The following is a 26958-nucleotide window of genomic DNA, read 5'->3' as shown; positions in this document are numbered from 1 at the left end:
AATGTGAAAATTAATTAACCAAAACAGCTTATTCTATTTACACTTAATTGTGCAATTTGTCATGGAATGAGAATATATAAAACTACATTCAGTAAGACCTACTAAGTGTCTGGTCCAGGAGGTACTCTAGAAGCAATGATATGAAAACGGAAAAAAAAAAAAAAACCATGAGGGGTCTCTGACCTTGGCTTATGTGTCAATCAATATTGCAGGAAAACTGGGATGCCACTTCCACCTTGATTCCTAGGTAAGCTAAGCTCAGGGCATGACTAAAATTTGTTTGGGGAGGTGTGGAAGGTGGAAGAAATGGTGTGAGGGTGTAGACAGGAAAGAGCTCTGTGGGTAAGGAACCACAGCATAACTATTTCCTGACAAGGAGGGCTAGGGTAGGACTGGGAGGAAGAAGGTCAGCCTGTCAAGAGTAAGGCATTTTGATAGGTAGGGCCTAATTTGGAAGAGCTTGGGTGGTAGAGTTGGTGATTTTAGCTGACTTGCCAGGGGATTATGGGTTTTGGAGCAGGAATGTGGCATAGTTTATTTAGTTATTCTGTTTCTAGTGATACAGGCTAATGGGAAGGTGGCAGGCATTTGTTCTTGTGAACACATTTTGTACATTGGGGTCTATCTCTTGACATTCCTATCAGAGTTTGGATACATCACTGTTTTCTGTGGTGGGAAGCACCAGGAGGAATCTTTTTTTTTCCTAAGATTTTACTCAAAAACTAATGATATACTGTATGGTGACTAACATAATAAAAAAAAAAGATTTTATTTATTTATTTTAGAGAGGGCAAGAACAGAGTGAGAGAAAGAGAGAGAGAGTGTGTGTGCACACAAGCTGGGGGAAGGGGAAGAGGGAGAGGGAGAAGCAGACTCTTCACTAAGTAGGAAGCCTGATGTGGGACTCAGTCTCAGGACCCTGGGATCATGACCTGAGCAGAAGACAGATGCTTAACTGACAGCCACCCAGGTGTCCCCAGCAGGAGGAATCTTAAGGTCTTTGATAAATTCATACAACTTTCGATTATTAGTAAATTTGGGGAAAGAAAAATCCACATGATTTCATGCCATAAAGATTTAATGAATGCCTACTATGTATAATTCTTCAGACCTTTTCCCAGAAATACAAAGTAAATGAGACTCCCGTCTAACTGGGGAGATGTGTCGACAAGCATGTGGCGAGAGCATTACAGGGGAAGGAATTCACATGGGGCAATGAATAGTTTCATACAAGTGGTGTTTGAAGCTGGATCTTGGAGGATTAGTAGGATCTCAGTAGATAGGCACAGAGGCAAAGGGTATTCTAGAGGAAGAAACCTGAAAGGCAAAGGCGGAGGAAAGTGAATGGCAGGGAAGGTGAGTACTGACTGAAGTGTAGGATATGTGCAGAACTATGGGGAGGGGTAGAAACAACAGGAAGTCTATAGTGAGCCAGGGGAGCTAGGCTTAGGGATGTGTATCCTGGGAGCCATTGTAGGTTTTGAGCAGAGAAAGGACATGGATATATTTCAGAAAGATCACTTAGTAGCAGTTTAAAGAACATATTGGAATGTGGAAGTCAGAAAATCATTTAGAAGGGGATTACAATAGTCCAAACAAGATAGGAGGACCTGGACTTTCACATCTGTGAGGATGGAGAGAAGGGGAAGAATTTAAGTAACTTTTCAGAAATGACAAACTTTAATGTCTTTTTGGGAGGAGCAGGGGGAGGTCAGTGGGAACGAAAAGGTAAGATTCAGGAATGATTTCGAACGATTTTGATTTGGATAACTGCAGACATAGGAGGTGGGGCAGATTTGGCATGGAAGATAAATTCACTGCCAAGCATCCTGGATTTGAGGGGGCAGCAGAAAGCCTGCTAGTGGGGTTGGTGGACAGTGTAGATATACTGTCTCCCACAGTCTCGTTTGCTGCGGCAGCCTTCAAATTAACATCAGTGCATCTGAGAAGGGCTCCTGACTAGTGACTAATTCCCAAGGAAGCTCTCATCAGGCCTCAGGTAATCAGGAGTTGAGGAGCTGGTTGTAATGTTTCATGTGGCTTCACCTCCAGAACATAATTGAGGCTCATTTGTCTGGTAAACATCTAAGGAATGATCTTGACAAAGCATAGCACAGATCCTGTAATGAAAGGGAAAAGAAGATGGTTGCCAGCCCATTATTAAGCGTAATAACTAGGTTGAAATGAGATGAAAGACTTCATTTAGGCAGAACTTTCCCATTGACAAATGGTAGGGGGTAAAGTTGAAAGGAAAGCATATAATCCAATTCATAAAAAGTGTAGAAATGCTTTTTAAAACCCGAAGTGATAATCACTCATTGTATTTATTGAGCTGAGGAGGCAGATATTTTCTCTATTGATGGATACTGATTCACCGATGAAATTTTTAAAATATTTTTTCTACCGACAGAATTTTATTTAAAAAATAACAAAACCACTCTGTCCATATTTCCAGGCTGGAAGTAAGGAGCCATGGGTCCAGTAGTAAGGGCACAGGCCATTAACTTCTCAGAGGGTTTAACTTCTTATGTCTGGGGTTGCCTAACTGAGGCAGATAGTGTTCACCATGATGGGTATAAATGCAAAGAAACTTGTCATTAGTTCTATGTTTGGGGGAGAACTGAGAAAGAAACAGAAAGCATTTAACTCCCATATTAAAATATTAAGAATAAGAATAACATTGTGTTCAATAATTATAATACATAAATACAAATGTTAAGATAAACATACAGTTCTATTCCTAGGTTATGATTTTAGGAATTGGGTGATCATTCCTAGATATTTAATTTTAAATATGTCAATATGGGTCAGATAAAGTTGATCCAAGTCTTAGATCTGCTCTTCAGAAGTTAAATCAAATACACAAATTATTTAGAATTCATTACTCTGTAAGTACTGTGTGTAATTCATAGATAAATAATTGGCAAACATTATTTGATGGCTATTATTGCCACAATGGTTATTATTTGGGGATGGATTATCATTCAGCTGGAAAGGTCTGCTCTACTGGACAGATGAATGTTCTTTGGAATACATATGACAGTTTGGATAGCATCAAGCAAACCTTAGTATTTTAATAGCTCATGAACTAGGATGGGGAGTATAGGAGGCAATGTATAGAACACACAATGATGAAGAACATAAGTTCTGGAGTCCAACTCACCTGTGCTGCGATCCACACTCTACTACCACAACTTGGGTAACCTTAAGCAAGTTATTTAAACTCTGAGGGTTTTTTTTCCCCCTCAGTAAAATGGGAATAAGAGTCCCTATCTCCCAGAGTTAACAGGATAATAAAATGAGAAAAAAATATGCAAAGCATCTATCATGGCACCCAGCTATTCTGTACCAAAGAAAGGCTCAATGAATGCCAGTAGCTGCTGTTACACCTTTCTGTTTTGGGTCATCCACTTGCTGTGTGTGTAATCTGATTACCCAGTTTGAGCAAGAACTCAGCCGCATGCTCAGTTTTTGGCTCCTTCTGTCACACACAGTGGTGCATTCCCTAGTTGTGCTGTGATCCCTCCCCAGCAACCAGTGGTTGGCAGATAGCAATATTTTTAGTTTTAGAGGTTAGGTGGGGAATCTGAGTGCTACGCAAAAAACTTGGACAGCTCCCCCTCTAGTGGTGATTTGATGAATTGCCCCTAACAATTGTCCTGTTGATCACAAATAGAGCTGGCTGTAAAAATGAAAGGGATATATAGTTGACATAGTTAAAAGAAAACAGCTGGTTAACAGATGAATTTATTAATCACAAACACATAGTAAACTAATACTAGGTGTATATCTGAGGCAGAGGACTTAAGTTGTAATGAATATCATCAAGATATCTGGAGCTTGCTTATTTTCCGCTGTGCTAATTAACCTTTTTACCTAAACAGAGTCCTAATTTGGGGTAGAAATCCTGAACTGGCAATTCTAAACACAGCTATATATCCTACCCCCTAATAAAAATTGTAATGTATATAGCCACTAAAGTGTAATTTTACTGTACACAATAATTTTTTTCTAAAATAATATTATTATTGATGATAAACTCTTATCCTCTTTTTACGGATTTATGAACTTTTCTCAGAGCTTTGTTTTCACAGCAGGTAGGTGTATCAGGTTTTCCTCTTCTGGTTGTTTTGAGGAGAAAGCCAAGGCTTGTCTACTTGCACACTACTTGCACACTTTTGTCACCCAGGGCACGTCTCATGGGATTGTATTTTAGTTTACCCCTAGGAATCTCCTCTTGGTAAGATAAATTGCATGGATACTGGTATGTCCCCTTATGTGCTCATTTGAATCTTCATGTCAGACTCCCCAAGAACATACCTGTTTGGCAGATTGGAATGAAAATGATTAAAACGGAGATTTTTTAAAGATTTATTTTTATTTGAGAGAGAGATATATATAGAGAGAGCGAGCACACATACATGCACGAACGTGGGGCAGAGAGGCAGAGAAGCAGACTCCTCACTGAGGCAGACATGGGGTTCCATTCCAGGATATTGAGATCATGACCTGAGCAGAAGCCAAGAGCCAGAAGCTTAACCCACTGAGCCACCCAGGTGCCCAGAGACCTGAGTTTTAAAGAAGGGGCTTTTTTGCTCCATTATAATTGTTTTGGATAGCTCAGATATTAAAGCATTTCTGCCAACAAGGCTGAACTGAGAGTAATAACTTCGTGAGCTTTACAGAAATGTAAATCAAGGGAGTAGAGATGAGAATGTAAAGAAATACAGTTTTTTTTTTAAATACTTGAATTGCCATTCATAAGACTTAGGAGTGAACACAGAATGGATAATTTAGAAATAGGAGGTATTTTTTAATGGAATGACAGGTATATTTAGAACCATATTGAGTTTTTGTGAAGCAGAGAACAGGTAGCATTCACTTACAATTTGATGAGATTGTGCTGTAGCAAGCTTCAGTCTAATAGAATTTCACTGTTTTGGGGGGAAAAGTGGTTTTCTTCTTGTAGTGCCCCTATTTACACTTATGGCTGGTCAGTGAAACCCAGTTCTCAAATCACCTGCAGGAGAAGCTGGTCTGTCCAGAAACCACTTTTCTTAGGAGCTCTTTGGGGGCCAACTTAAACAGATGTGACTGGAGTTGTAAACAGAATGGGGCTGGATCACTCTGGATTACAGACCTGTGCTGATGAGATCAAGCATGGCAGGCTGGCTTCCTCTGTAGGTTACTCAATTCCACTATGTCACCAACCTGGCCTTAGTCTGCACCTTTGTCAGCTTCACCATAGATCTCTATTTACCAATTATTTATAGAGTGTCAACATGTGAGGGGCCCTGAAAGTGTGGCATATTATTGCCAGCTCCTTTTCATGATAGAAATGTGACTTGCACTGGTGACTTCTGGTGGCACCACCTTTGATTCCTACAGTGATCTTGGCTAATTGAATTGTATGTGACCTTTCTTCTCTTCCTTTCTGTGGCTCTCTCATACCTTTCAGTGCTTCTCTCTTAACCTCACTATTTCAGTCCCTTCATGCTGCCTAGCTGCCTGACTTTCCAGGTCTCTTACAGCAGTATATCCTTCTTAGTTTCTTCACTACTCTCAAATCTAAAAGAAATGAATTTACTATATCGTGGTATATCCCCTCTTGCCCCACTCTTGGTTTGTTTACCTAGGAACAGAAACCCAAGAGAAACCAGTCATATCATCATGTTGGAATCTAGTAGTGATCCAATACTACAATGCCTCAACTCATGGGAATGGATTTCTACTGATAGAAGTTCGGTGTGGGAAAATATTTGGTGGCAGATGGGCTTTCACAGACCCTTGGTATCATATCCTTTGTTTACTTTTGGGGAAGATCCCCTCAGGCTTCTTGAAATACCTTATATTGTAACCTTGTGAATACTAAAGGAAAAGAATAAAGAGGATACCATTTGAAAATTGTTTTCTCCATTACTGCAGATCTATTTTCTGCCTGTTGACTACCTTGTAACTAAATACTTCCACTCTGCTAGCTAAACAAGAGAACAGAGGAAAAGGAACCATGAATCTATTAAATCAAATATATTTTGCTCAAATAGTACTTAAAAGAAAATGAATTATTGGTATATTCTCAAGGTCTGTATAATAAAGCTAATTGTAAAGGCAATTAAATGTCTTCAGCTGTCATTGAGTATGATCATTGTGTTTCAGGAGCAGATATTTTATTATCTTCAATACCAACCATGTCCTGTCACTAATGGGCCAAACCAGACCATTAACATTGTAAAAGCGAGATTATACAACAGATTGTTGGAAGGAGGCAACTAAAGGGATTTAGGAAACAAGTGGAAAAAACATTCCCAAAACTTTTTTTTCTGTTAAGTAGGTAATTATAGAGGTTGAAGCTACATTGCTAAGCCAAATTTGCTAATTCAGAAACACTTGCTGTGCATTTTAGGGTTTGGGGAAAAACTGGACTATTAAAGAGTCTTTTTAAATTATCCCCAGGTTTTTGTTGTTGATATATGGGAACAGTGTCACAGATAATCCATAAAAGGGAATAATACAAAATTCATTTAAAGATGATAAAATAAGAAATATTAAAATTCCATTTGATCCAGAGATGAATTGCCCTAATTTTACCACGACCCAAAAAGTTTAACTAAAGCAGATCTCCCCCATCTATTACTGACAGTTAGGAGAGTAACACACGACAGGTAAATGACCGATTCCAGGGAGTGACTGCAAAAGCCCCCCAAGAGATAACTAGATACTGGTTTGGTTTAATCCAATCGTTCCTTCTTGGTTTCAGCAGTGCACATCGGTCATCAAAATCTATAGTGGTGAATCTGGTGCCTTATGAATCCTCAGAGAGAGTTCAGATACCCTTCATTATAAATTTAAAATGAGTTATTTATTTGATTATTAATTTATTTCCAATCAATATTTCACATACAAAAGAGGACTTGAGGCAGCTTATAATAAAAGCCCATATGTAGCAGGGCAATAAAAAATGAAGTCAGAAAGAGAGATCAGAAACCACGGAGTTCAAAAACTTTCTTGGGCTCTAGACCCCTTTGAAGATCTGTTAAAGAGCTGTGGAACATCTCCCCCCAAAAGTATAACTATGCAAATAGTCATAACAACCTTGAAGTCTACCCAGTCACCCTCACCCTGGGTATCCTTGTACCTCAGGGCAAGGACCCTTGTATAGAGAAAGCAAAATCTTGAGGTAAGATAGTTATGGCATTTGGGGTTGCCTGGGTGGCACAGTCAGTTAAGCGTCCCACTCTTGGTTCTGGCTGAGGTCGTGATCTCAGGGTCATGAGATCAGCATGGAGTCTGGCTCTGCACTCAGCATGCAATCTGCTTAAGAGTCTCTTCCTCTCCCTTCCTCTTTGTCTGCCCCTCCCCCACCTGCGCATACTCTCTCTGTCTCTAAAATAAATCTTTACCAAAAAAAAAAGAAAAGTAGTTATTGCACTTGGGTATTACATTTAGCCCTGAGCTTCCTATCAACTGAGGTTAAAAGATAAACACACTGGGGTACAGACTTCTCAACATCTAAAAAAGGAAGCAGATCAGTTTACAAAATTATAAGTAAAACATATAATTTTAAAATGGCAGTGTTTTTACAGCTTATGAAAGGATTATTTTATAAAGAGTAATCAAGTAATATAAAGGGTTGCAGTATAATTTGATGAAATTCTTTGAAATTAAGTAATTGGAGGTAGACAATCTTTGCTAATTGTGCTGATTAGCGTATTAAATCAGCCAGTGTCTCATTTCCAACCATTCTGGAAAAGAGGGAATTTACTGTATATGTTTTTTTATATGGTAGATTTACCCACCTAATATTATTTGACTAAAGCTGATGTTAATATAATATATTCTCATGAGTAAACACAGTTGAATGGCAAGGGAGTCCTTGGGGTATAGAAAGAAATTGAACTGTGATTAAATATTTGCTATTAATAGGTTATACCATGGAAAACTGGAATGTAGATAATGGCAAATAATATTTAGGTGCCTACTGCTTCCAACTTTTCTCAAAGACAAATAACACTGTCGTCCCTGTCACAATTATAGGCAGAGGCAGTATAGGGTAGGGGTAAAGAACACAGTCTGTAGATTCAGAGACTGGTTTTCTACCACTTATTAGCAGTGTCACCTTGGGCAAAGTCTCTGAACTTCTCTGAGTCTCAGTTTTCTTGTCTGTAGTATAAGAACAATAAGTGAGGGGCACCTGGGTGGCTCAGTGGGTTAAGCCTCTGCCTTCAGCTCAGGTCATGATCTCAGGGTCCTGGGATCGAGCCCCACATAGGGCTCTCTGCTTGGTGGGAAGCCTTCTTCCCCCTCTCTCTCTGCCTGCCTCTCTGCCTACTTGTGATCTCTCTCTCTCTCTCTGTGTCAAATAAATTAATAATTAAAAAAAGAATCATAAGTGAATCTCAGGGCTGCTCCTAGACTGTACAAGGGTCCCCTGGAAGTATTTCTTTTGTGGGGTTCCTGTCATCTAAAATCTACATGTCAGTGTCATCCTCACAGTCCAATCTCACACAATCCTGTGAAGCAAATGCCGTATGATTGGCAGGAGTAATCCTTTTGCCAGGCTGCTCTGCTGGAATTGGAACCTAGTGTTGGGTCCCCGGGACAAGCACATAAGCACCAGTGCTGGAGCTCCTTGGAGAATCCAGTTAATTCCACACAGAAGGTTATTGTAGAGAACTGGAAATTCCCTGGAGGCACACAGCTAGAATAAGGATCCTGCCTGGGAGGTCTAAGGAGAATGCTGGTCCATCTCAAAGAGTCACTGGGAAGATTAAAAGAGGTAGAGGTAATCTATGTAAAGCACTTGCCATGCAAATTCTGTGAATCTTGGCTCACAGTAGGTCCTCAGTATATGTTGGCAGTGATTGTTGCTCTTATCATTAACAATGCTGCCTGCATTTCATGTCCAATCTGGTTTTCTTTCAGTGGATGGCTGCATTGACTGGTCAGTGGATCTCAAGACATACATGGCTTTGGCAGGAGAACCAGTACGAGTGAAATGTGCCCTTTTCTACAGTTATATTCGTACCAACTATAGCATGGCCCAGAGCACTGGGCTCAGGCTTATGTGGTACAAAAACAAAGGTGATTTGGAAGAGCCCATCATCTTTTCAGAGGTCAGGATGAGCAAAGAAGATGATTCAATATGGTTTCACTCAGCTGAGGCACAAGACAGTGGATTCTACACTTGTGTTTTAAGGTGAGTGCCAAATTAAAGTGAATGCCAGATGAAAATATTGCTGAATACCATAGCAGGTAGTCTTTCGATTGGGCCTGGAGTATGTGGAAGTGTTGCTCCTCTTATACAGTGGATATATTCTTGAAAGGTTGCAGTGCATGTAGAGCTTCAGTAAATTCAGTTCTAATTATTTATTGGAACTGGACAGCAAATTCTTAACAAATTTTCATAAAATGGGACTTTCATTTACTATGTATGCTCACATAATTTAGAAAAGTTTATAATTCATTTCTTCCTCAATTTCATCCCTATCTTAGGGTCTTATATTAATGATTTTTTTTCATAAAGCCAGTTGGCTCAATGGTTTTAATATCTGCCCATGAAAATGGCCTAAAGTATCACTTAAGCCAAGGTCTCTTTTTGTTGATAGAAATAACTTCAGATGCTACTGGGAGATCTCTTAGCAAATGAACTACCATTAAAATTTTTCACATAATTTGCAGTGTGAGCTTGAGTCTACTGTATCTAAATATTCAGCATGCAACCCTGTAAACACATGGTCATCCTCAGTTCCTAGGTGCTTTACAGGGAAGATATCACAGATAAAATTCATTCTTGCAAGAAATTTACTGTGAAAAGCAATCTGTTTTATACTTAGGGATTCCATAATATGTCCTTCCTTCCCCTTTTTCCCTGGTGCTACGATCTAGGATCTAGACTCTCAGATAGAGACTGCATTAGGTATTGAAGTAGATAGCTGAGATGACCTTTAAACCACTTTTCAATTCTGCCATTTTGGGAGTCTCTGATCTTGCTCAGCAGGGACCTACACTCTATTATTTGATTTTAACTTCTTGGAAATGCAGACCCTTCCTATTTTTGTCTCGTGTGGACTTTGATGCTAAAGCTATGTCACCTTTTCATCAAAAGCATTTTGAAACCCCTGGTGAGGCTTCATTGTTCAAAAGGCCAGGAGAACTAGGTGGTGTATAAATAATCTTCTTGATGCTCTAGGCATCACTTTTGTACTTGTATGTTTTGAGTGGGAAGTGTTGGGGAAGCAAGTGGTGAGTTTAGTTTCTGTTTGTGGTGGGCAAAAACTCCAGGATATTGGCAGAAATTCTTATCACATCCTTAGTGATAATCAGTATTTTCACCTACTTGGGTATCTCTTGGCAAATTGAGAAAAGAATGGTAATTCAGCTTCAGTGACTGACATTGTATTCTGTAGGGTGCAGTTACTCTTTTCCTACTTACCGCCTCTCTACTCCCACCCTCATTAAATCCTGTCAGTTTAAAATAGATCTCTTCTCCTCCTTCTGATTCATTTTCTTTTTGTTTTCACAGATTTAAAATTTTATTTGCAAGGCATCAGTTCACTATATAGATGTTCTATACTGATAATGAATTATCAAATTAATTATTGCTTATTTTCCCTGCCCTGCTTATATCTCCAGACTTGCTACCCCCTCCTCTTTTCTCTCCTCTAACCCCATTCTCCTATTCTGAGCAATGTTGTAATCCAGCGTGTATCCTTGAATACCTTCTCTTTATTCTTTTTTTTTCTCATTGTTTTATAAAATAAAAGAAGAGTTACACATTTCTCTACATTTTCTTTTCTTAGTAAAAATACATAGTAGGAATTTTTCCAAGTTAACTGATAGTTAACTCATCCTTTTAAGTATATAATATTCTGTGTTGCTTGATAGTCTATGATACCACAATTTAGTCAATAATTTTCCTGTTTATTTGCATGTATTTTGTTTCTAGTTTTTTGTCCCTATAAAATGTGTTTTAATAAAAGACCCCTCCATTTGCCTTTATTTTTAATTTAATTTAATTTATTTCAGTGTTCCAAAATTCGCTGTTTATGTACCACACCTAGTGCTCCTTGCCTTTAAATAAACTTACAAATTTTAGAACAGGTTTAGATTTACAGAATTATTGCAAAGATAGTACAGTAGGTTCCTGTATGCCCTGAACCCATTTCCCCATTATCAACATCTTACATAATTATGGATCATTTGTTACAATTAATGAACCAATAGTGATACATTATTATTAATGGAAGTCCATACTTATTCAGAGTTCCTCAGATTTTCCTTAATGTCTTTTTGCTATTCTAGGTTCCCATTTGGGATAATGTATTACATTTAGTTGTTAGGTCTCCTTAAGTTCCTTTTGGCTATTGGAGTTTTTCAGACTTTCCTTATTTCTTATGACCTTGACAGTTTGAATAGTACTGTTCAGATATTTCACAAAATGTCCTTCAGTTGCAATTTATCTGATATGTATTTCATAGTTAGACAGGGGTTATGTGTTTTTTTGGGGGGAAGACCACAGATGTAAAATATTCTCCTTATATCATATCAAGGATAGAGAGTTTCAGTTTGCCTTATCACTTTTGATACTGACATTGATCACCTGGATTGAGGTTGTATTTGTCTTTCTCAACAGTGAAGTTACTTTTTTCCTTTTTTTTTCATACTCTCCTCTTTGGGAGGAAGTAGTTATTCACAGCCCATAATTAAGGAGTAGGGAGTTATGATCCACCTCATCAAGAGCAGAGTACCACACAAAATTGTTTATAATTCTTCTGCATAGGATTTTTGTCTCTTTACTCCTATTTATTTAATCAGTATGAACTCATGGATATTTATATTATACATTACGTAATCACCCAAGCCTACTTTATTTTCTAGCTCAAACTCTTCTACCTCTGTCCATCAGAGTTCTTTCTGTTGGCATATCTGTCTCTTTTACATAACATCATCTTTGTGTGTGTATATTTTGAGCATTTCTTTATATTTCAGCAGTGTAAGATGCTCCAGCCTTATCTTTTTTTTTTTTTCTTCAATTTATTTATTTTCAGAAAAACAGTATTCATTATTTTTTCACCACACCCAGTGCTCCATGCAAGCTGTGCCCTCTATAATACCCACCACCTGGTACCCCAACCTCCCACCCCCCCGCCACTTCAAACCCCTCAGATTGTTTTTCAGAGTCCATAGTCTCTCATGGTTCATCTCCCCTTCCAATTCACCCAAAAGCACATACCCTCCCCAATGTCCATAACCCTACCCCCTTCTCCCAACCCCCTCCCCCCAGCAACCCACAGTTTGTTTCGTGAGATTAAGAGTCACTTATGGTTTGTCTCCCTCCCTATCCCATCTTGTTTCATGGATTCTTCTCCTACCCCCTTAAGCCCCCATGTTGCATCACCACTCCCTCATATCAGGGAGATCATATGATATTTGTCTTTCTCCGCTTGACTTATTTCGCTAAGCATGATACGCTCTAGTTCCATCCATGTTGTCGCAAATGGCAAGATTTCGTTTCTTTTGATGGCTGCATAGTATTCCATTGTGTATATATACCACATCTTCTTGATCCATTCATCTGTTGATGGACATCTAGGTTCTTTCCATAGTTTGGCTATTGTGGACATTGCTGCTATAAACATTCGGGTGCACGTGCCCCTTTGGATCACTACGTTTGTATCTTTAGGGTAAATTCCCAGTAGTGCAATTGCTGGGTCATAGGGCAGTTCTATTTTCAACATTTTGAGGAACCTCCATGCTGTTTTCCAGAGTGGTTGCACCAGCTTACATTCCCACCAACAGTGTAGGAGGGTTCCCCTTTCTCCGCATCCTCGCCAGCATCTGTCATTTCCTGACTTGTTGATTTTAGCCATTCTGACTGGTGTGAGGTGATATCTCATTGTGGTTTTGATTTGTATTTCCCTGATGCCGAGTGATATGGAGCACTTTTTCATGTGTCTGTTGGCCATCTGGATGTCTTCTTTGCAGAAACGTCTGTTCATGTCCTCTGCCCATTTCTTGATTGGATTATTTGTTCTTTGGGTGTTGCTCCAGCCTTATCTTATATATTTCCTGCCCCAGTCCTATTCCTGCCCCAGCCATTTCTCCAAGGAGTCCTCATTCCTTTTAATGGAGAATGACATTAGAAACCAAAATTCCCATGCTAAATATGCTCATTGCTACTGGGGTGTGATTGCTTCTAGGCCTTCTCAGTTGACAGCCTATTTGCTTTTAAACAAAGCCTTGTAGTATTTCATGCACAAGTGGGATTTCCTAGTGCCCCTGAAATCCTTTCCTGTAAGGTGGCCCTCTCTTTCAGGTACAAATCAGACTTAATTTATATCTATTGTATGAATGGATAAGAAAGATGTGGTCCATATACACTATGGAGTATTATGCCTCCATCAGAAAGGATGAATACCCAACTTTTGTAGCAACATGGATGGGACTGGAAGAGATTATGCTGAGTGAAATAAGTCAAGCAGAGAGAGTCAATTATCATATGGTTTCACTTATTTGTGGAGCATAACAAATAGCATGGAGGACAAGGGGCGTTAGAGAGGAGAAGGGAATTTGGGTAAATTGGAAGGGGAGGTGAACCATGAGAGACTATGGACTCTGAAAAACATAAAATCCCCAATTTGATATCACTTTAAGGTAATTATGGGTGATGTTTTCTATGCATTATTGAACTCATTAAAAATTAGTCTGTTGAGGGGCGCCTGGGTGGCTCAGTCACTGGGTGTCTGCCTTTAGCTTAGGTCATGGTCCCAGGGTCCTGGGATCGGGTCCTGGGATTGAACCCTTCATCGGGCTCCCTTCTCAGCAGGAAGCCTCCTTCTCCCTCTCCCACTTGCCCTGTTTGTGTTCCCTCTCTTGCAGTCTCTCTCTGTCAAATAAATAAATAAAAATAAAATCTTAAAAAAATAGTCTGTTGATTACAGTGTGTTTAAAAATGCAGATATGAAATATTTAGTAATATTATTCATCCATTTGAATCATAACAAGAAAAATTTACTGTTTGTGATCTTTCTGTAGCCAATCTCTCATTTTTGTGTTTTTTCTTTGGCCACCCTCAAAAGTGATTAGTTGAATTTCTCAGTATGTCAGTTAAGGGTTATGGTAATAGAGAAATGATGGAGAAGTGAGTCATATTTTGAGAGGTAGTGTCAGTCCAAGAATTACTGTCTCCCTTGCTTCCCACCTGAATCTTTTCAGTGGAGGCACTCAGTGGGATAAAAATGATGAGAGTAATCTTATTTAACAAAATCCCACATATCACTTTGCCAACAATTTGTAATGAGGGATGACTTAAGCTGTGTATGAAGACAGATACATTTATATAATCCTGAATTTAATTCATAGATAATGAAAAGAACGATTAAGTATTATCAAACATCTATAGGAACCTGAGTGTTTGGGTATCACAATGGCCAAGTGAAGCGAACCAGTTATAGGTTCAAAAACCATTATGACCATTTACCTCTTCAACAAAGCAAACAGAACAAGGAACTCCCTTCTTAAAAAGGAACATAGTCCAACTATTTTTGTTCTTTAGTAATCATTGAAATAAATGAAGTTCTCAAAATCTGAATGTCTCACAGACTCTTTCTAAAGTGTTCCTTAGTGCATTTATCCAACCCTGAGGCTGGATACATTTGCAAGACATTTGCCTTGTTAGTCATCATATTTTAGTGATTATTACTCCAACAAAACAACATTCTCAGAAAAGTTGAGGTCATAGAGGTATTTCAAACAAGAAATGTAGCAGGTTGCTAATTATTGAATCGGTATAATGAGCATATGATGGTTCATTATATTTTATTTTTATTCTTGAGTATATTTGAAATGTTTCACAATGGAAAAGAAAATAAATAAATAAAAGTACACAGTAATTTTGCTTGATTTTAATGGCCCTTAAGTTATCCTGACATATAAGTGCCTGTGTAGTATATAATAAACAAGTTTTATATGCTAGTTAACAAATGTTCATTGAGCAGGTACAGTAGGATTTGCTTTATGCCATATTGCAAGGAAACCTGTGTCTTTAGAAAAGAAATATCTACCTAAGACAAATTTTCAGAAGAGAAGACAATTTCTAATAGAAAAATGAGAATCTGCATCTTATAGAATTAATTGAACTTAGAAAAGATCAAGATTGTATAGTAGGGTCTTGAGAAAGCGGCGATGTCTTCTCTGGTCTGCATAGACTAAAGTGTGATGCAATTAGTCATGTTTTCCACCTGGTTTTGGATATAAGTGGGAGTCCCGGTTTAACTTATTTTTTTGTAGCAAGTATGCATAAAGTAACACATATATAATATGAAAAGACTAATATTTCACCTCCAAAACTTGATTATCTGCTTATTCATAAAATTACACGTAATGTAAATAGCAAAGTAGTAGTGATTATAATTTACTTTCATTTCATTAAAAGTTAATTAGATATTCTGTAATATTTAGAAGTAGAATCATACTGTTTTATGTTAGCTATGTAATAGTTAGAAATATAAGCCACTTTATTGTACAATACCTGTGTAATTTGAAATCTATTTATTTATTGGAGAGGAGCAGATATTTATAGTATAATCAGCAGTTTATGTGCTTTGTAAGAACTAATGGGTTATACTTGATAATTATAAAAAAATTGATTTCAAATAACCATTGAGCTGGTGAATACTGGTATTTTATATATATATATATATATATATATATATATATATATATTCCCCTGTATCATTATACAAATTTCAGTGACTTTCTTTTTTTTTTTTAAGATTTTATTTATTTATTTGACAGGCAGAGATCACAAGTAGGCAGAGAGGCAGGCAGAGAGAGAGGAGGAAACAGGGTCCCTGCTGAGCAGAGAGCCCAATGCAGGGCTTGATCCGAGGACCCTGGGATCACGACCTGAGCTGAAGGCAGAGGCTTTAACCCACTGAGCCACCCAGGTGCCCCAAATTTCAGTGACTTTCTGTTTTATGATTATTTTACTCATATCAAGGTTTTAATCTGTTGCAGTAGTTGCAAATTCAAAATCTCTTCAGGGGCCAAAAAGTAGGTAATGTAATGATTATGGCAGGCCATTTGAAACATTTTAGGGCATTGAAGGGCTACATCAGTCTCCTCAGTAATCTCATTTCCATGTTTCTCATTTTGCCACTACCGCTAGCTTACAGTATCTATACCCCAATTCCAATAATCTATTGACCCCCAAAGTTGCAGCTCAGTGATCCTACAATTTTTTCACTGTCCTTTGATCTCTTCCCATATAGCATAGTTTTTTTTAAAGACTTTATTTGAGACAGAGAGAGAAAGAGAGAAAGAATACAACCTGAGGGAGCTATAGGCAGGAGGAGAAGCAGCTTCCCCGCTGAGCAAGGAGTCTGATGTGGGATTTGATCCCAGGACCCTGGGATCATGACCTGAACCCAAGGCAAATACTTAACTGACTGAACCACCCAGGCATCCCTCACCTAGCATAGTTTAAGTTTCATGATCAGTCTTTATAATCACTCCCATATATATCCTCTTGATTTCCTTAACCCTTTCTCCATCTTGTGAAAACCATGGTACTGTTTAAACCAACTCTCCATCTGTGCTTGCACCTGCATCCCTGCAGCTTAACTTGACTGAAGGGAAATATATAATAACTTTGACTACTCTCACTTTGAATTCTTTATCATAAACCTCAAACAGACCCTTAATTTTGCCAAATAGCTTTACTATGTATTCTTATTCTTTTCAGTATCTCATCCTCCTAGATGACTATTTTACATTACTCTCCTCAAACATCAAACATCTCCTCCCTTTGCTTTCTATTTTACTGAAAGAATTGAAGAAATTAAGAGAGAACTTCCACTGTATTCACCCACCGACTGGCATCTGTACCTGTATACTCTGCCTTCAAGCCTGCTATCATTTCTGCTATGCACTTCGCTTGTACACTCGATTCTGTCCTTATTTGCCTACTCAAGGAAATTACCTGAACATTTCTCCCATCTCTCTCCTATGTCATGGAATTTTCTGTTTCTGCTAGATCATTTCCATCATCATGCAGATTGGTCAATATTTATGCTACCTAAAGAAGTCTCCTGGGTGGCTCAATCAGTTAAGCATCTGCCTTCAGCTCAGGTCATGATCCCAGTGTACTGGGATCTAGCCCCATGTCAGGCTATCTGCTCAGTGGGGAGTCTGCTTCTCTCTCCCACTGTGCTCTTTCCCTCTGTGTTCTTTCTCTGACTTTCTCTCAAATAAATAAAATCTTTAAAAAAGAAAGTCTTCTCAGCTCCACTTTCTCTGCTAGACACTGCCCATTTCCTTGCTTCCATTTATAGCAAAACTACTTAAAAACAAAACAAAACTGCTGTCTTTGGAGTCTTGAGTTTCTCTCCATTAATTCTCTATTAAACCCAACCCAATTGGAATTTTACTTACACTATGGCACCAAAATTGCTCATATCAAAGTTTCCAAAGTGTCAATGTTGCTAAATCCAATGGTCAGGTTAATTGTCACTCCTTTTATGTAACCAGTGCACTTGGCACAGTTACTTACCCCCTTCTTTTTGTTATATGTTCTTTACATGACTTCCAGAGAATTACACTACCCTGGTTATCCTTCTACTCTATCAGTTACCCTATCAGTTACTCTATCAGTTACCCTTTCTTAAATTCCTTTGCAGGAGGGGGACCTGGGGTTTGGTCTTTAGTTTTGTTTTGTTTTCTCCCCCTCATCTCTACCCATACTCCCTCCATGATTTGTTTATATGGTCTTACAGTTTTACATACTATCTGTACATTGTTAACTCCAACATGTATCCCTTCCAGCGCAGATCTCTCTCCTAAAATACAGAATAGTTTATTCAATATGCTTTTCGACATCTCTTCTTGGTGTTAAAACAAATATGTTCCAAACTGAACTTCTGATCTTCCTCCTATCTTACCACAGGTTCCTAGGGGGGGAAATGAGGCAAAAGCTAGTGTGTATTAGGGAATATAAACCCAAGGACAGGGGGGTGGGAGGGTGGGGTACCAGGTGGTGGGTATTATAGAGGGCACGGCTTGCATGGAGCACTGGGTGTGGTGAAAAAATAATGAATAATGTTTTTCTGAAAATAAATAAATTGAAAAAAAAAAGAAATAAAATTTTTTTTAAAAAGTATAAAATCTTTAAAAAAAAATTTAAAAAAAAAAAAAAAGGGCGCCTGGGTGGCTCAGTGGGTTAAGCCGCTGCCTTCGGCTCAGGTCATGATTTTGGGGTCCTGGGATCGAGTCCCGCATCGGGCTCTCTGCTCAGCAGGGAGCCTGCTTCCCTCTCTCTCTCTGCCTGCCTCTCTGTCTACTTGTGATTTCTCTCTGTCAAATAAATAAATAAAATCTTTAAAAAAAATTTAAAAAAATTTTTTTAAAAAGTAAAAAAAAAAATAAATAAATAAAAAAAAAATAAACCCAAGGACACAAGAGTGAAGGAAAAGGTAAGTGAGGCAGAGGAAGAGTAGGTTTCAAGATAGTTGACCTATGAGGAGAAATAAGAGAATTTCTCTCTGAGCTCCCTTGTCCCATTGGTCAAGAGGTTATCTCATAGGGTCTTTTTTTCTTTTTTTCTTTCTTTCTTTTTTAGATTTCATTTATTTATTAGAGAGCGAGAGAGAGAGAGAGAAGAAGAAGAAGGAGGAGGAGGAGGAGGAGGAGGAGAGGCAGAGGGAGGAGCAGAGGCAGAGGGAGAAGTAGACTCCCCACTGAACAGGGAGCCTGATGTGGGACTTGATCCCAGGACCTTGGAATCATGACCTGAGCTGAAGGCAGGTGTTTAACTGACTCAGCCACCCAGGTGTCCAGTATCCCACAGGGTCTTAACTCCCTCAAACTTTGTGGATTACACAAGCTGTATCACTGCTATCACTCTGGTCCAAGCCACCATCTCTTACCTCTTTTGTTGTAATGACTTCTAATCGGTTTCTCTACTCTTCTACATATCTTCTTTCAATCTCTTCTTAATACAGTAGTCACATAATGTTTATGTTCTACTCAGGATGTTCTGATGGCATCCCATTTCATTTGGAATTAAAGCTAAGACCTTACAGTGGCTTACAAGTCCCTCTGATCTTACTGTTTCTCAAACAGGTATACCTTTAGACAGGTATAATCTAGCTTTAGGGTTTTTGTACAGGTGGTTACCTCTGTCTAAAATGCTTTATTCTCCTATAGCTACATGATTAACTCCCTCATTTCCTACAATTGTACAGTTTCCTCTATTTTAATGTTATTGATGCATCTTCCTTGACTATTTTACTTATATATAATCTTAAGATTCTCTTCTACTCAGTGCCCATACCCTGTACTTCTGGTACTTCTCATCTCACTCTTATTTTCTCCATAGCAATTATCAACTTTTATGATATATATAATTTACCTGTAATATTCATTGTCTATTTTCTATCTCTTTCTGCTAGGATGTAAGTTCCTTAAGGATAGAGATATTATGTCTTTTCTGCTCCCTGACATAGCTCAAGGGCCTACAAAGTATAAGGCGCATAGTAAATGCTCAACAAATGATTTTTGAATGAGTGAATGAACTATGTCTCTGTTAAAGTTGGGCAGTCACCTGGCATCCAAATTATTGTTACCATGTAGGAATATAGGCCAAATACTACCAGATCTTCTGATTTTTTGAAGAAAAACCTGAGATCTGAATATTTATATGAAATTTCCCCAATCTTTAAATTTTCTGGGCTCCTCTCCTAAGATTTCCTACTAAGATTCAACCAGTAGACTCACAGTTTACAAACTCTGTACTACAAGGTTTTGACTCCAATATTAACCAAGGGAATAATGGTGTATTTTAGTTGTGTGACCTGTGCCTTGATTTCCTTACCTGGAAAGTGAAAATTAGTTTATTCAAATTAAGCTATTTTAAACACTTTCAGTAGGTGTTCAGCATATAGCATTGAATAAACAGATTAAAGTTCCTACTCTCCTGAGATTCACCTTCTAGAGTGGGGGAAACATATAGATACATTCACAAGACTATGCCAGGTAGTACTGATGGTGAGAATAAAAAAAGGTCGTGTTACAAGAATGAATGGAAGGTCATTTTTGTTGAGTGGTCAAGAAGGGCCTCCCAGAGAAAGGGGCTTATAAACTGTGACCTACATGGAAGGAGGAAACCAGTCTTGTGAAAATCTATGGGAGCAGTGTGCCAGTCAGAATGAACAGCAAGTGCAAAGGTCATGAAACAGGAACAGGCTTTATTCAAGGAAATTTTAAAAAGCCAGTCTGGGTGGAAGGAGTACAGTAAATTGAGAGGGAAAATGGTATTGGATAGGGCTGGAGAGGCAAGCATAGGTCAGATCCTGCTGCATATTGTGGGCCAGAATAAGAAGTTGATTTTTATTAGCAATCAGAGGCAAATGGGGAGGGTTACAGTTTGTCTTTTATTTTAAGCCAAGGAGTAACATGATCAGATTTCCATTTTTTAAAGATCACTCTGGCTGCCCCAGTGAGAATGGATTATATGGAGACAAGCAAAGAGACCACATTGATAAGCAGTTACATCAGTTGAAGGGAGATACATGATGATCAACTTAGATTGGGGTGGTAGCTAAGGAGATGGGGAGAAGTGAATGGAGCCAAGATTTGTATTGAAAGATGACCTGACAAGACATACTGATGCACTGAATGTGCAAAATGAAATAGTTGAATAAAGGGTGACTTGTGTGTTTTTGACTTAAGCAACTGAGTAAATCATTGTGTTCTTAACTGAGAAGGAGAACACTTGAAGAGTGTATGTTACTACAAATTAGATATGCTTAATTCTTTCCTGTATGAAGTTCTGCGATTCTGCTTTCAGTTTCTAGAGTGTAAAATATCATCTGGTGATGAAGATGAGATTCTGTTGATTAAAGGTGGACAACAGAGGACAGTGGAATAGAGATTCTTAGTTCATGGTAAGTGAGGGTCAAGTTAAAGCAGAAATTTCCAGAGATAAAACCAAATAAAACTTGTCTTACAGAGTTTGGAACTCTTCGTGATCATTTATCAGTTTCCAAACATTATGAAGACATGCTTAAAAGTTTTTCTCTACCAAATAATAAGAGATGGAGGAAGCTTGCTGGATGTATATACTTAGCTGACTTTCCTTCTTCTGTTTACTCTGATTCCCAAATTTCCAAGATAGAAGATTCATGGTGAATCAATTAGAGAAGCATATACATTAGTATATGATGAAGTGCTGCTAGAATGAATATAATGAGGTATTATAAAGGGAGGGTTATGTTTTTCAAGAACATATTGCATGAAATCACTTTCTTCCATTCATCTTGAAGGTAAAATATTTCAGACTGGTAGAAAAGTGAGAACACATTCTTTCCTAACCATAGTTTTATTTTGTTTTTTAATATAAAGGATGCTTTTTAGCTGATATCATTTCAGGTCTTAGGTATCTATTAGTCACTAAACAAATATTTATTGAGCATTTGCTCTGTGAAAGATATCAAAAAAGTCAAAAGTGGATGACAGGCCCCTGCCTTCTCACAGATTAAAACAGGAATTAGGACTTGTATACAAATTATAATTGAGCAAGTAAAAATCAAATAAAAGTCCATGTGGTTCAGCATGTAATTGTATCCTAAGAAACAGTATAGCAACTAAACAATTTTAAAAGTTTGAATATTTAAGAATTTACTATAGTCCTTTGAAAAACATCAAGAGGAAGCCAATTTGTAATGCCCAGAAACATTTAAGATCAGCTTTTCATATTACTTTCATGTTCAATATCTCTTACACACTACAACTACCCAGAAAACTCTCTAATATCTCCTCATTCTCAACTATAAAATTCAGTCTGAAATGAATCCCCTGCAAGTTTTTCCTCTTTTTTCCCCTTTTCCATACTATATCACTTGTTTGCTTCTTTGTAAGAAGCTCTTGCTTCCATTTCCAATGTTACTTAATTGCACTATCATTGTCCCTTGCAATTTTTCAGCTCTTTCTGCCAATTACAACTGTTCTGCATAGTAAAAGCCCAGAAACTGATCTGGCATACCAAGAATCTCCATAGAAGTGACTGGATTTTACTGGATAAGTAGAGACCCATGCATCCAAAAAGACGATCATATTTAGAGGGCATGGAGAATGGGAAACCTGCCAACACTAACTTAATGTCTTTTTCTCCATCACACATGAGAGAAAGTGAAGGGCTATAAGAAGGATAGAGATAAAATAGCAGAGAGTAAGGAAAATAGATTTTGACTTATAAAATCAGGGATGTTTGAGATAGTTCTTCTTTTTTTTTTTTAAAAAAAAAAAGGTTTTTATTTATTTATTTGGCAGAGAAAGAGAGACAGAGCCTGCACACACACACAATCAGAGAGAGAGAGGGAGAAACAGGCTCTTTGCAGAGCGGGGAGCATGACGTGGTGTTCAGTCCCTGGACCCTGGGATCCCACCAAACCATCCAGGCACCCCTGAGATGGTTCTTGAGGATCTGAACAGGTGGCAATAGTGGAAACGTTCCCAGGCAGATGGAACAGTGTTCAAGGGCAAGGAGGCAGTAAAACATGGCCTATGCACAAGGAAAAACTGGGAGGTCATTTTGGCTGGAATCTGAGTTTATCAAGACCTTTTTACTCAATGTGAAACTAACAATAACTAGATATATTTTGGGAACATGAGACTTTAAGAGACTAAGGCACTGATCAATTCTTAGAAAACAAGTTAAAAGACACAACTAATGAGGACCTTAACTTATAGTCCCATCACAATGCAAGTTTTTAGCAGATGCTGTTTCCATGGAGAAATTACACATTTAAATGGTGTAAATTCCCTTCTCTGATTCCTCTTATTAACAAAAGAAGATGCTGCTGACTTCAGCATTGTCACTCAGCACATGCACTCCAACTTGTTTTCTCAGGGGTGGGGATGAATTCACGTGGAACCGTCCTCGTACTTTCACCACTGTGAAGAGTGATCCACTTCGGCAAGAGAACCGGTTAAAGTTTAGTAGGTAGAGTCTGGATCTATGGCTGTGAAACACAAAAGCTAAATGGAAGGGTGAGGTGGAATTCCACATCACCTTGATCTTATTAACACAAGACCCAGGTTAACACTGATCTACATCTTCTTATTTTGAAACCAGAACATACTACTAAGGCAATATACATTTATATGGGTGGAGAGATGTCATACAATTTTGTTATTTTTCAGCCCCATTATTCTGTCCTTTACCAGTACCTTCTTTCAGCTCCTCATAAAGGAGAGTGATTGGGCCATGTTTCATATTTACATTCATCTCTTTTACTCTCAGGTGAAATCTCTCTCTCTCTGTACTACTCCCTCCTTATAGCCCTCCTTCTGCTTTTTTAACTGGGTCTAAAGACCCATAAACCCATAGACTACCCTCTCCCATGCTTCACACACACATAGAGCAGAGCAAGTGGGCTTTCCACACATGTTGGTTGCTGACTCACTGGCTGTAAATCTCTGATCACTAGGGTCTGAAGATTTATAATTTGGTTACATGAACTGTTTGTTCCCCTGATGTGTTAAGTTTGCCAATAGAAACATAAATAGATAAGCAGGAAGGCAGTTATTATGACAGTACAAAGAATGATGCTGGAAACACCACCATTTACAACAAGCTGCAAAGTCATAGGAAATTCTGATTTTTAAGGCATTTAGGGAAGTTTCCTATTAGGTAGGGTCTTTGTATAAACATTCTGGCAAACCTTTTACTTTGATCCTGCATGATATAAAGCAAAGATAAAAAAAGCATTGTTTTTAAATTTAATTATGGTTTGAGTTACTTTTACTTTCCATTGTTTTAGAGAAATGTGTAGCCATGTTTGACTTCCCAGAGTGTGGATAGGTCATTAGAAAGAGTAGAAAGAGGGAAGTCAGAGATAACTTCCCTGGTCATTCCCTTTCACTACTTTGCCTGCCATTACCTCAAATGCAAGCCCAGAGAGCATCATTATCGTTTTTACAGAGGTAAAAATCACTGTTTTTGAGCAAGACATTGGCCCCTGTGAAATTTTCATCCCCTTCCCTTGTCCATTAGAGTTGAGTCTTTCTTCCAGAACCATCATTTTAAAAGCTGTCTTATTCTTTAGCTACCCATGTCACTAAGCATGCTAGCCTGAAGGCTCAAAGGCTGAGTTAGATCACCTCTGTTAGGTTTGTTGAGGATATTTAGTGATAAAAATAGAATTAATTCTAATTTATCATATTCTTTCCTTTGGACATATAGAGAACAAACTTTAAAATGGCTATAATACATGAAAATTATGAAAATATCAGCCTTTTTCCTAAATCTTACCAAACATAAATCCTAAATCCAAACAAACTGACTGAGTCTCTTCTTGAGAAAAATAAATTATGAAAACAAGTTACAACACCAGAGATTTATGTCTGGTACTCCTCCTAGAACTCCTTACCTTCCTTTCCAGTGACCTTGCTAGGCTCCCCAATTGCCCTCCCTTTTGGTTTTCTTTCAGTTGGGTCCTATCCTAATTGGATACTCTGTGCAGCTTGATGATCCTTTCCTCCCTCCAACTCCCCACCTCCTCCTAAATATGCCATATTTCTAAATATGCCATTGCCCAGAAGCCCCCTCACCCACCCACCCAGAACTTCTGTCCTCATTCTTAGGTGTCTTGTCTAAAGGACACATGAGGGAACCCTCTTCATTTCCCATCTTTTTGCCACATAGATCTGTGTCTGCTTTCCTCTTCTCCTTTCCCAAAGGAAGAGGTGGCTTTTCAAAACCCATTCAAGTCAACAAATTCACATCCTTTAATTTTTTTGTATATATGTGAACATTTATTTTCACAACATAGAAATACATAAAGTAGAAGCCCTCCATCCTAATGCCCCATATTATTCCATTTTTTGAATAGAAAAAAACAAGTTTTTCCAGACTTTCCTATGCTTTTTCAAACACCAATCTATAACATAATGCACACATAAATCTATAATATACATATACATATGTACACTTGGAGAACTTTGGGGGTTTTGTTTCTTACAAACATATATTTTTATTGAACGGCACATTGGATGTGCCTCCAAAACAGTACACAGGGTCTATTCCCTTCTTTTACAAATTTCCTGTACTTTCAAGTTTTCCTCAGCTTTCTCCTCCATAGTTCAAGTTCTCCCATATTCAAAAGAACGTTTTTATCTCTCAGTCCTGTATCCTACCTGACTTCTTCCCTTCACCATCAGAAGTCCTTGAAGAACCTCTCTCAGGACTGCACTTTGCTTCCCACTTAACTCCTGGTCCTTGCAGTTTGGTTTCTGCCCCTCCCCTACCCGTATCTGCTCAAAAATCACTTTTTCTCCTCCTTAGGGCCTCCCCTGCAGCCCTGGGCACTGCTGAGCATGTGCTTCTTACAACTCTCTTCCCCCTGTTCTGACTATCCCTAAGGATTTTGTACCCAACCAGGGGTGATTTTGCCCTCCAGTGGACATGTTATGGTATCTGGAGACATGTTCAGTTGTCCAAATGGAAGTGTAGGTGCTACTACCATCTAATGTGTAGAGGCTAGGGATTTGGCCAAACATCCTAAATGCACAGGACAGTCCCCTGAAACATGTATCTAGCCCAAAGCATCAAGAGTACTGATGCTGTGAAACCCTGCTGTAGAAGAATTTAAACAAGTCCAAGAATATTTCTGACAAGTAAAGGCCCTTTGATAACTATCTAGGGGTCTGGCCCCAAATCTTGAAAATGATTATCTGTATCTGTTCCCAAATGAGATGCCTTAAAGTCATGTCCAGATGCTGCAGAGATATCCTGAGCCCATGACAGTTTCTGTTTCTAGGTCCACAGTCCCCAAGTAATGTCCAAGGCTCCTCCAGTTTTCTCGGTCTGGTCCAGGTGTGACACCTCACCATCCTTCCACCTGTGAGCTAAACCATACATTTATTATACTCAATAACACTTAGCCATACTCAATACAGCTTATAGCCATAAGAGGGGAGACTGACAATCCTCCCCATTCCCCTTTCTGGGTATACTCCCCCTCTGGAAATTGTTTTCCACTGGGATATGGTCTACTTTACATTTCTGAATTCACTAAGGCCTTTGTAGCCAGATTGCCCCTCCTGCTATTATTCTGGTGGTGGGTTGGGACAGAGAATCCCTCAGGATGGCATCACACTTTGGTCCGTGGTCTAAACCAGTAAACCCTCTGGGCACTAGCAGTTGCTGACTCACCTCTTTGGCAGTGGCAGGAGTTTCCATTTCTGCCACTGAGACTGGGGAGTGTTCTATTGTGGATCTAGACAGTCATAGCAGTCCTTGTCCGCAACTGGTGCTGGTGTCCCATTTGTAGACCTAAAGGATTTTCTTAGGGGTGGCAAATCTCTGCTGTGTTGTAAGCCCAGGGTTAACTACAGGCCTGTTTGGATCATGTCTCACACTATAACTTGATCAGAACATGAGCAAGCTTCCTGTCCAGTTCATTCCTGAATACTCTTGGGATGCAGGAATCCTCACTACCCATAACCCTATGATACTCCTTCCCAGCCACTTCCAACATTTTGACTGTTTGTGGTTTGCAACTATTTTAGTGCCAATTTCTGACTTGGAAATAACCTGGTTGCCCAGAACGGGAACCTGCTCAAGATAGCTTAAAGAAAAGGGGATTTGTGTAGAGTGTATTTTCATGTAGCACAATTGTAGAAGTGGAAAAGTGGTCATGCCACAGATCTTCCATCTCTGAGGTTGCAGGATCAACTCCTATCCTGCTTCTCTGTGCTTGTCTGCTGCCTGGGACCGCATTCTGGCATCCTCTAAAAGATACTTGGCTTCTATAAAGCACACAGTTCTGCTCCCTGAAAACCAGGACCAGGTCTTGGCTGTGGCCTTGGCCCCAACTCCAAATAACCCACTGGTTCCTTACCCAACACCACCCTGACTATGGAATCTGCCTCTCAGTTCAGATTCTCTAATGTGAGACC

General features: G+C 38.7%; 1 protein-coding gene across 2 annotated transcripts in view; it reads left to right on the top strand.

Moving 5' to 3' along the window:
* The window catches only part of IL1RAPL2 (interleukin 1 receptor accessory protein like 2), a 1343934-nt gene that overhangs the window by 663786 nt on the left and 653190 nt on the right, over nt 1–26958 (top strand). For both annotated transcript variants that reach the window (XM_044234598.1, XM_044234599.1), the window contains one exon: nt 8923–9196. In XM_044234598.1, coding sequence (XP_044090533.1) covers nt 8923–9196 — 274 coding nt within the window. The remainder of the gene's footprint in view (nt 1–8922; nt 9197–26958) is intronic.

The sequence above is a fragment of the Neovison vison genome, chromosome X (genome assembly GCF_020171115.1).
Source record: "Neovison vison isolate M4711 chromosome X, ASM_NN_V1, whole genome shotgun sequence".
Taxonomy (NCBI): domain Eukaryota; kingdom Metazoa; phylum Chordata; class Mammalia; order Carnivora; family Mustelidae; genus Neogale; species Neogale vison.
Note: the sequence above shows the minus strand (reverse complement) of the source record. Positions and strands in the feature narration are given on the sequence as shown.